The sequence below is a fragment of the Maniola hyperantus genome, chromosome 27 (assembly GCF_902806685.2).
Source record: "Maniola hyperantus chromosome 27, iAphHyp1.2, whole genome shotgun sequence".
Lineage (NCBI taxonomy): Eukaryota > Metazoa > Arthropoda > Insecta > Lepidoptera > Nymphalidae > Maniola > Maniola hyperantus.
Window position 1 is genome coordinate 1531214 of NC_048562.1, and position 10483 is coordinate 1541696.

The 10483-nt window shown below is 37.8% G+C and overlaps 2 protein-coding genes across 2 annotated transcripts in view; both read left to right on the forward strand.

Moving 5' to 3' along the window:
• Positions 1 to 10483, forward strand: part of LOC117994789 (uncharacterized) — a 140481-nt gene that overhangs the window by 44011 nt on the left and 85987 nt on the right. The gene's annotated exons all lie outside the window — the stretch shown is intronic.
• Positions 322 to 10483, forward strand: part of LOC117994800 (acyl-CoA-binding domain-containing protein 5) — a 39362-nt gene continuing 29200 nt past the window's right edge. Inside the window, exon 1 of the mRNA XM_034982760.2 lies at positions 322 to 637. Within this exon, the coding sequence (XP_034838651.1) occupies positions 577 to 637 (61 nt within the window). The 5' untranslated portion in view covers positions 322 to 576. The remainder of the gene's footprint in view (positions 638 to 10483) is intronic.

Sequence of the window (10483 nt, forward strand, 5' to 3'; positions counted from 1 at the left end):
TGGAGAACTCTCAGGTGTGCAGGTTTCCTTACAATGTTTTCCTTCACTGTTAAAGCAAGTCATAGGTATTTAAGTTTTTGAAAACGCACGTACCCACCTAGCTCTGAAAAGTTAGAGGTGCGTGCCCGGAATCAAACCTCCCTACCCCTCGATTAGGAGGCCGATATCTTAAACACTAGGCTATCGTTGCTTTTAACAACCTACATTCAAGGAAAAAGCTAGTTTCTAATAGATATAGAATAATAATTGACATCGATAATCTTAATCGATGTCATCGACAACAACACTGAAATGCACGCCACTAAACTGAACTATCTTTCACTTGATTTTTTTAAATAGTTTTTTCTAGTCCGATAAAGGCCACGACAGTCGAAGGCTATATTTTTCCGAAAATTAAATTACTTATTTCTACGTTTCTTGCTATCTTATAATTGATTTATGTAGCGCAACGTTGTATCGTTTATCTCGCTAGTGATTTTCGTGATTGTGTGCATTTAAATCAATTTGTTAAAGTGTTTATATTTCAATTTTCAAGTCCAAAGTGCGTGTATTGTTTTGTTGTGTCGATAGTCGAGGATGTCTCTTGAGGAAAAATTCCATGCAGCGGTCAACGTTATTAGGAGTTTGCCCAAAAGTGGTAAGCAATAATGGATTCAACTCACGAGTTACTTTCAATTAGACCGAATCTATTTATTCCGTTGCTATCGATAAAAACATTGTTTTTTTTTTTCTATGAGTGATATGACCAAAAATCGATTTTAGAGCATCCGTGAATAAATTAAATTATGTTCTGATAGCATTGCCTTCACGTTTAAAAGGATGAATACGTTTTTAATGGTCTCTTTCAAGTTTTCATTTGGTCTGGTCAGAGGTTTCAGCTTATTGGTATTTTTAGGCCTTTTTTGTTTCCATCTTGTTAGCCTTGTTAAAAATTTAAGTAATGTTTCCCTTTCTCCTTCACAAAGCATAAAGTAGGTACAATACAACATTGATGTGATGAACAGAGAGCCTTGGACAATAGTAATAAAATGATGTGATTTTTTGTATAGTGGTAGTTTATGGGGCTTCATTACTAAGATTGGTTGATATATCCGGCTGCGAAAATTCAAATTTTAGTTAGTTTTTAGAAAATAGTAGACTAATCATACATAGAAAGCTTATGGTAATGAGTTTTGCAGGCATAACACTTATGTGCAAATGTGCAAACAGATGTGCAAATCTGGGAAAATTCAGAAACTTATCTTTCAGGAACAAATATGAAGTAAATGTGTATTTTTGACCACAGTTTTTATGGAAAAACATGTAGATGCATAAATGTTATGCACGCAAAACTCATTACCATAAGCCTTCGATGTATGATTAGTCTATTATTTCCGAAAAACCGGCCAAGTGCGAGTCGGGCTCGCGCAACGAGGGTTCCGTACTACAGTAGTATTTTTCGACATTTTGCACGATAATTCAAAAAGTATGATGCATAAAAATAAATAAAAATCTGTTTTAAAATGCACAGGTGAAGACCTTTCATATGATACCCCACTTGATATAGTTATCTTACTTCGAAAATTGAAAATACTAATTCTTAGTTCATGACCACAATTTTTTTTGTGTGATATAACCATAAATTCACGTTTTTCAGATTTTTCCCCGAATGTCAGCTATAAGTCCTACCTACCTGTCAAATTTCATGATTCTAGGTCAACGGGAAGTACCCTGTAGGTTTCTTGACAGACAGACAGACAGACAACAAAGTGATCCTATAAGGGTTCCGTTTTTCCTTTTGAGGTACGGAACCCTAAAAACTAACTAAAATTTGAGTTTTCGCGGCTGGATCTATCAAAATTAAATTTGAATTTCGCAGGCAGACCGTGTCTTCCACCTTAAAGAGGATAATTTAAAAAAAACACGATTATTGTGCCTTCAAGAGACCTATGCCCAGCAGTGGACATCTATCCATTAGTGATGATGATGATAGATTTGTGTAGATGTAGAGGAATACACGCCATAGTTGACAAAGACTTGTCTTTATTTGTATGTACAATATATTGATCTTGCATAATTGACAATTTGCAAATTGCATAGCTAATGTTTGTACTGTTAAGTAGTTCTTCAGTAATTTACTTAATTAAGTAATTATTATTATTATTTACTTATTGAAACTATAATACCTAAATCACACTGCAGTATTCAGTGTGAAATGGCATGTTTTTAGGGTTCCATACCTGAAGGGAGCCAATGGGACCCTATTATTAGAGTTCTGTACCTCAAAAAGAAAAAGGAACCCTTATAGGATCACTTTGCTGTCTGTCTGTTTGTCCGTTGTGTCTGTCAAGAAAACCTATAGGGTGCTTCCCGTTGGCCTAGAATTATGAAATTTAGTACTAGGTAGGTAGGTCAAGTAAAGGAATAAATCCGAAAACCGTGAACCGCAGCTGCTGCGCTATTGCGGGACAATGACAGCTACAATGTCACGATCGCAATCACCTCTGATTGGTTGACGCTCGCTCACTATTGGCTACAATGCATTGTTGCAACAAGAATCGCACAAATTTAGCCAATCAGAACAATTGAGATTGTAATAATGATTGATGCAGGTTTAGATAATCGCCCTACTTGTACCCCTATTATAAATGCGAAAGTGTGTTTGTTTGTTGGTTTGTCCTTCAATCACGTCGCAAGGGTGCAACAAATTGACGTGATTTTTTGCATGGGTGTAGATAAAGACCTGGAGAGTGACATAGGCTACTTTTTATCCTGGAAAATCGAAGACTTCCCACGGGATTTTTAAAAAAACCTAATTCCACGCGGACGAAGTCGCGGGCATCAGCTAGTATCATATAAAAGGGCTTTACTTGTACATTCAAAAACATATTTTTATTTATTTTTATGCATAATATTTTTTTTAAGTTAATTAAGTTTCAACTGTGGCAACCACCACAGATCTGTGCTCAGTAGTGGGCCGGCGACGCATTGATCATGATGGCATTATGTAAATCAAAAGAAGCAAGTCTGTTCGCATCTGACTTGAATAAATTATCGAGGGCGATCGATTTTGTAACTTGAAGGTAACGAGGAAGACATTCCTCGTATAGTACGCGCCAGGTCGAGATGGCAATCGGGGTGGGGACCCCCGCACACCCGCGCGTCTGCCGCGCTCGCCCGCACCGGGTAAGCGCGGGGGCTGTGCGGGTGTCCCCACCCCGATTGCCATCTCGACCTGTCGCATACTATAGTTCGTTTAGTACTTTCAACCATGAACGACGTTATGGGATATATTTAAAGCCGCGAGTACGGCTGTACATTTTACTCACGTAATTATCTTAATCCTTAAACCTAAATCGGGCGAATAAATTTTTTTGGATAACTGTGGGATTTGACATAAATTATTATTACTTTGAATTATGACATTCTGATAATGTAACTATAAGATTTTAAAATTTTACTGGCGTGGTCAGTTCTATTTGGTCTTTTCTTAAATTTATAAGAAACTTTATTCTAAGTACCACATATTTTGCACGCCATACATAAATGGCAAAATGTGAAAGGGACCATCTATATATGTACGATCATTTAATACTCACATTTAGCAAAATTAAATGATTTCATTTCATTTCATTTCAAAATATTTATTGGCAACTGTTAATGGGATACCGAGCAGTGTTAAATTGTTTGCGAAAAATTAACATGGCTGGCGACAGTTCACTTAAGGTGACGCAGGACGCTCGACCGAAATTGGCAGCGCACGTGGGTACATGTTTGCTTTTCACTTGAGAAAGTCGAGAGGCACGATGATTTTCACTGAAATCAAGCGCGCGAAAAGGGTTTAGGAAAAGTATTTTTGAGAAAAAACTGCTGAATTTATGTTTGCAAAGTACCTGAAGTTATTTCAACTAATGAATAAATAAACTACGTCTAATGATAAATTGTTTTAGAATTTTCATATCCCTAATCTTATTTATTTACGCCCAAAGCCTCGTAACTTTTAAATCAATATTTTTTTCAATGTTTTATATATAAATAAACCTAGATAATGACGAAATAATTCGATATAATTCTTAGTTTTGTGCGTACAATATCGAATATTGTTGTAATTTCCCTCCTACGTTTGTATGAAGAAAGCACTGAACTGAGTCCCCTTAAGAGTCACTACTAGAAATAAGTAAAATGAGTTGCTGAAATTGAAAAATCATTAATCTAAACTAGGAATTAATATTTCAAGTGATGGAATTAAATACCATGATTAATTAATTAAATGATAGCCTAGTGGTTAGGACGTCCGCCTTCTAATCGTTGGTCGGGGGTTCGATCCCGGGCACGCACCTCTAACTTTTCGGAGTTATGTGCGTTTTAAGTAATTAAATATCAGTTGCTTTAACGGTGAAGGAAAACATCGTGAGGAAATCTGCATGCCTGAGAGTTCTCCATAATATTCTCAAAGGTGTGTGAAGTCTACCAATCCGCACCTGGCCAGCGTGGTAGACTATGGCCAAAACCCTTCTCACGTTGAGAGGAGACCCGTGCTCTGTAGTGACCCGGCGATGGGTTGATCATGATGATGAGAATGAAAATAACGAAGGTCTGGCACGCGCTGGCTCTCTACAAAAGATGATGTTACATCACCTACTTTCCATTTTTTACTTGTGCGAAGCAAAAGTACCTCCGCTCACTGTGGTGTGCTAATGACCTAAGCCTTATGTAAGTCATAAATCATATCAAATTAGTTTCAAGTTTAACCATCTTCTAAGGCCCAAGGCAGGGTAATATTAATCAGTACCCTTATTATAAATGCGAAAGTGTGTGTTGTTTGTTGGTTTGTCCTTCAATCACGTCGCAACGGTGCAACGGGTTGACGTGATTTTTTGCATGGGTAATAGATAAAGACCTGGAGAGTGACATAGACTACTTTTTATCCTGGAAAATCAAAGAGTTTTCACGGGATGTTAAAATACCTAATTCCACGCGGACGAAGTCGCGGGAATCAGCTAGCCTACATAATATTACCGTCCTCAAGACAGAGCCACATGAGTAGATATATAGACCAGAGGGGAAGCTTCATACTAGCGGCTAGCTGTAGGTTCACTCACTCAAGCGCAGCTCACGCACACCACGACGTGTAACGGACGCTCCCTTTGCCATCGAACTGGGCGCAAACGGAGCGTCCGTGACACGTCGTGGTATGCGTGAGCTAGTGTGAAGCTTCCCCTCTGGTCTATAATATCTACTGGTGTGACAGAGCCAAGGCGCAGCGTCTTCCTGGATGACTGAGACTAAGCTTTATTTCATCACTAGACTAAATGATGCCCGCGATTTAGTTCGAGTGGATTTAGGATTTTAAAAATCCCGTGGGAACTCTTTAATTTTCCGGGATAAAAAGTAGCCTATGTCCTTCCCCGGAATGTAAGCTAACTCTGTACCAAATTTTATTAAAATCGGTTAAACTGTTGTGCCGTGAAAAGCTAGCAGACAGACAGACACACTTTCGCATTTATAATAATACATACTAGCTTATGCTCGCGACTTCGTCCGCGTGGACTACACAAATTTCAAACCCCTATTTCATTCACCCCCTTAGGGGTTGAGTTTTTAAAAATCCTTTCTTAGCGGATTTCAGCCTGATCCGTCCAGTAGTTTGAGCTGTGCGTTGATAGATCAGTCAGTCAGTTAGTCATCACATTCTAACACATCTAACGTCACATTTTCCTTTTGTTTATTTAGATTTGTATGGAAGTATGGATAATCATCATCATTATTAACCGATAGACGTCTACTGCTAGACATAGATCTCTTGTAGGGACTGCCACACGCCACGGTTTTGCGCCGCCGCTATTCAGCGGCTCCCTGCGACTCGTTTGATGTCGTCTGCCCACCTAGTGGGGTGTGTTTCAACGCTGCGTCTTCCGGTGCGAGGTCGCCATTCCAGCACCTTGGGACCCCAACGTCTATCGGTTTTACGAACTATGTGCCCTGCCCATTGCCACTTGCAGCTTGCAGCTTCGCAACGTTTATCGGTTTTTAGGGTTCCGTACCTCAAAAGGAAAAATGGAACCCTTATAAGATCACTTGGTTGTCTGTCTGTCAAATCAAATCAAATAATCAAAATGTATAAAAGGAAAAGGTGACTGACTGACTGACTGACTGACTGACTGATCTATCAACGCACAGCTCAAACTAGTGGACGGATCGTGCTGAAATTTGGCATGCAGATAGCTATTATGACGTAGGCATCCGCTAAGAAAGGGTTTTTGAAAATTCAACCCCTAAGGAGGTGAAATAGGGGTTTGAAATTTGTGAAGTCCACGCGGACGAAGTCGCGAGCATAAGCTAGTTTATTCTAAATCTTCTTTCTGTATATAAAAATGAATCACTGAATGTGTTGCTGATCGCAAATCTCGAGAACAGCTGAACCGATTTCGCTAATTCTTTTTTTATAATATTCCTTGAAGTACGAGGATGGTTCTTACTTACGGAGAGAATAATTTAAAAAATTGCCTGAAAAAGTCCAAAAACAACACTTTCTATATTCCCATACCTACAAAAGATTTGTAATACATAATACTTAAAAGTCAATTTGAACTTTAATAGCATATCATAAAGTTTAAGTGTTAGTGGAGGGGTTCCGGGAAGGCAAAACAATTGAGTGACGTATTTAGTCGGTAGGAAGTTCGCCGGGTCAGCTAGTAGGTAATAAATTACACTTTTTGATGGTCTGTTGTTCAATTTGTAAGATATAGTGGTGATAATTTGTATGCGAACTAAAGCTACAGCTAAAGCTACGAGGGCTAAGGCAGAGCTGTCTGTCTGTCCGTCCGTCCGTCTGTCTGTCAAGAAACCCTCTAGGGTACTTTCCGTTGACGGACGGACAGATGGCTGTCCGTCTGTCCGTCATGGTTCACGAGATACAGCCCGCAGCGCTGACAGACAGACGGACAGCGGAGTCTTTGTAATAGGGTCCCGTTTGCATCCTCCGGGTACAGAACCCTGAAAAATACATATATATTTTGGTTCATTACAGACTAGCTGATGCCCGCGACTTCGTCCGCGTGGAATTAGGTTTTTCAAAATCCCATGGGAACTCTTTGATTTTCCGGAATAAAAAGTAGCCTATGTCACTCTCCAGGTCTTTATCTCACGTCAATCCGTAGCACCGTTGCGACTTGATTGAAGGACAAACCAACAAATCAATAAACCAACAAACAAACACACTTTCGCATTTATAATAAGGGTACTGATTATAATAAGGGCACTGATTATAATAAGGGTACTGATTATAATAAAGGTACTGATTATAATAAGGGTATCTACTGATTATAATAAGGGTACACTGATTATAATAAGGGTACTGATTTCTTGCATTAAGTTTCAACACGTAAATGACTTAAAACCAGCTTAAGCTGCGATTAGTTATGCAAGGTTAACAAGTTCACTAACTTATTTAGTTATTTACTTACTTTACTTCCAAACTTCAAAAGCATACAATTTAAAAGGATTATGAATAATTTTACTGTAAAATCAATAAAATATAGAATTTTCGTTCCTTTCTATTTTCTTAAAGTCTAACTTTCGAGGTTGTAATCTGTAGCATGCACAGTACGCGGCCGAAAGTAATGTACATCGGCCTTTAGAATGACATTTCGGCTTTGTAAAGCGTTGTCTCTGTCACTCATACCTATATGACATTTTGACGGTCTCAACGACAAAGACAACGCTCTACAAATCTGCTATCTCCTTCTAAAGGTCACTGGTATTTGACATACTAATATTTGACATAATATCGTCGACTAGCTTATGCTCGCGACTTCGTCCGCGTGGACTACAGAAATTTCAAACACCAATTTCACCCCCTTAGGGGTTGGATTTCAAAAATCCTTTCTGAGCGGATGCTTACATTATAATAGCTATCTGCATGCCCAGCCCGATCCGTCCAGTAGTTTGAGCTGTGCGTTGATAGATCAGTCAGTCAGTCACCTTTTCCTTTTATATGTATATCGTCGATTCAGGATCAAACCGAGAGCTCACTCACTCTAGTTCACTTTGGAATAGATCTAACATAACTGCATAAAATGTGTTATTTTTGCAACAATAATCGCACCGATGCCGTTGTCTTTCTCTAAACTAAATTTAGAGTATCTGCATCCTCTTCTTTTTAACAATGCTAAAAAGGGACAGAACATGAACATTTAAAGACTCTAAATTTTAGTCATGATCAACCCATCGCCGGCTCACTACAGAGCACGGATCTCCTCTCAGAGTGAGAAGGGTTTTGGCCATAGTCTACCACGCTGGCCAAGTGCGGATTGGCAGACTTCACACACCTTTGAGAACATTATGGAGAACTGTCAGGCATGCAGGTTTACTCAAGAATTTTTACCTTCACCGTTAAAGCAAGTGATATTTTAATGACTTAAAAACGCACATAACTCCGAAAAGTTAGAGGTGCGTGCCCGGAATCGAACCCCCAACCTCCGATTGGAAGGCGGACGTCCTAACCACTAGGCTACCACAGCTTCAACCAACAAATCAAATTTTAGTGCACGCTACAAATGTAAACACTAGGCTCGCGACTGTGCGCTAAAATCACGGGTTTTACCATCTAAAAATTAAATTTAAAACTGTCAAACTGGGTCTGTCCTTTTCATATTACATCTACACTAATATTATAAAGAGGAAAACTTTGTTTGTTTGTTTGTTTGTTTGTTTGTTTGTTTGTTTGTTTGTTTGTTTGTACTGAATAGGCTCAAAAACTACTGGACCGATTTTAAAAATTCTTTCACCATTCGAAAGCTACATTATCCACGAGTAACATAGGCTATATTTTATTTTGGAAAAAAATAGGGTTCCGTAAGATATTTGGGTTTTTCGGACACAAGGTGTAAAAAATCAACCAGAAAAGTTACTTATTTTGCGTACGCTGCCTAAACTATAAAAGATAGAACCATAAAATGTTCTAATTAATTGTAGATCTTATAAATATCTACAAAAAAGTCCGCGACACACTATACCCATCTATGTCGAGTGAGGCACAGCAACCATTTTTTTATTTAAAAATCTTGAATTTTTTTTGGACTACATTTAAACGCGTTTATTTTACTCATGCTATTAATCCTTATCAAAATAAATGATTTCATCACTAAGAACAGTTTATGGAGATAATATTTGGTCTTTGAATGATTAAATTGGACGTTTGGTTTTGAAGTTATGGCGAAATTAAAATATTACGATTTCTGCTGCACGGCCCGTTGTCTACACTAATATTATAAAGAGGAAAACTTTGTTTGTTTGTTTGTTTGTTTGTTTGTTTGTTTGTTTGTTTGTTTGTTTGTTTGGTTGTACTGAATAGGCTCAAAAACTACTGGACCGATTTTAAAAATTCTTTCACCATTCGAAAGCTACATTATCCACGAGTAACATAGGCTATATTTTATTTTGGAAAAAAATAGGGTTCCGTAAGATATTTGGGTTTTTCGGACACAAGGTGTAAAAAATCAACCAGAAAAGTTACTTATTTTGCGTACGCTGCCTAAACTATAAAAGATAGAACCATAAAATGTTCTTATTAATTGTAGATCTTATAAATATCTACAAAAAAGTCCGCGACACACTATACCCATCTATGTCGAGTGAGGCACAGCAACCATTTTTTTATTTAAAAATCTTGAATTTTTTTTGGACTACATTTAAACGCGTTTATTTTACTCATGCTATTAATCCTTATCAAAATAAATGATTTCATCACTAAGAACAGTTTATGGAGATAATATTTGGTCTTTGAATGATTAAAATTGGACGTTTGGTTTTGAAGTTATGGCGAAATTAAAATATTGCGATTTCTGCTGCACGGCCCGTTGTTATTATATAAAGAGGTAATGTCGTTAAGTTTGTTTGTAGGGGGTAATCTTTAGAACTACTGAACCGATTTTAAAAATTCTTTCACCAGTAGAAAGCTACATTATTCCTGAGTGACATAGGCTATACGGGATCTTTAAAAACCTAAATCTACGCGGGCGAAGCCGCGGGGATCAGCTAGTATTATATAAAGAGGTAATGTCGTTAAGTTTGATTGTAGGGGGTAATCTTTAGAACTACTGAACCGATTTTAAAAATTCTTTCACCAGTAGAAAGCTACATTATTCCTGAGTGACATAGGCTATACGGGATCTTTAAAAACCTAAATATACGCGGGCGAAGCCGCGGGGATCAGCTATATTATATAAAGAGGTATAAAGAGGTAATGTCGTTAAGTTTGTTTGTAGGGGGTAATCTTTAGAACTACTGAACCGATTTTAAAAATTCTTTCACCAGTAGAAAGCTACATCTACACTAATATTATAAAGAGGAAAACTTTGTTTGTTTGTTTGTTTGTTTGTTTGTTTGTTTGTTTGTTTGTTTGTTTGTTTGTTTGTTTGTACTGAATAGGCTCAAAAACTACTGGACCGATTTTAAAAATTCTTTCACCATTCGAAAGCTACATTATCCACGAGTAACATAG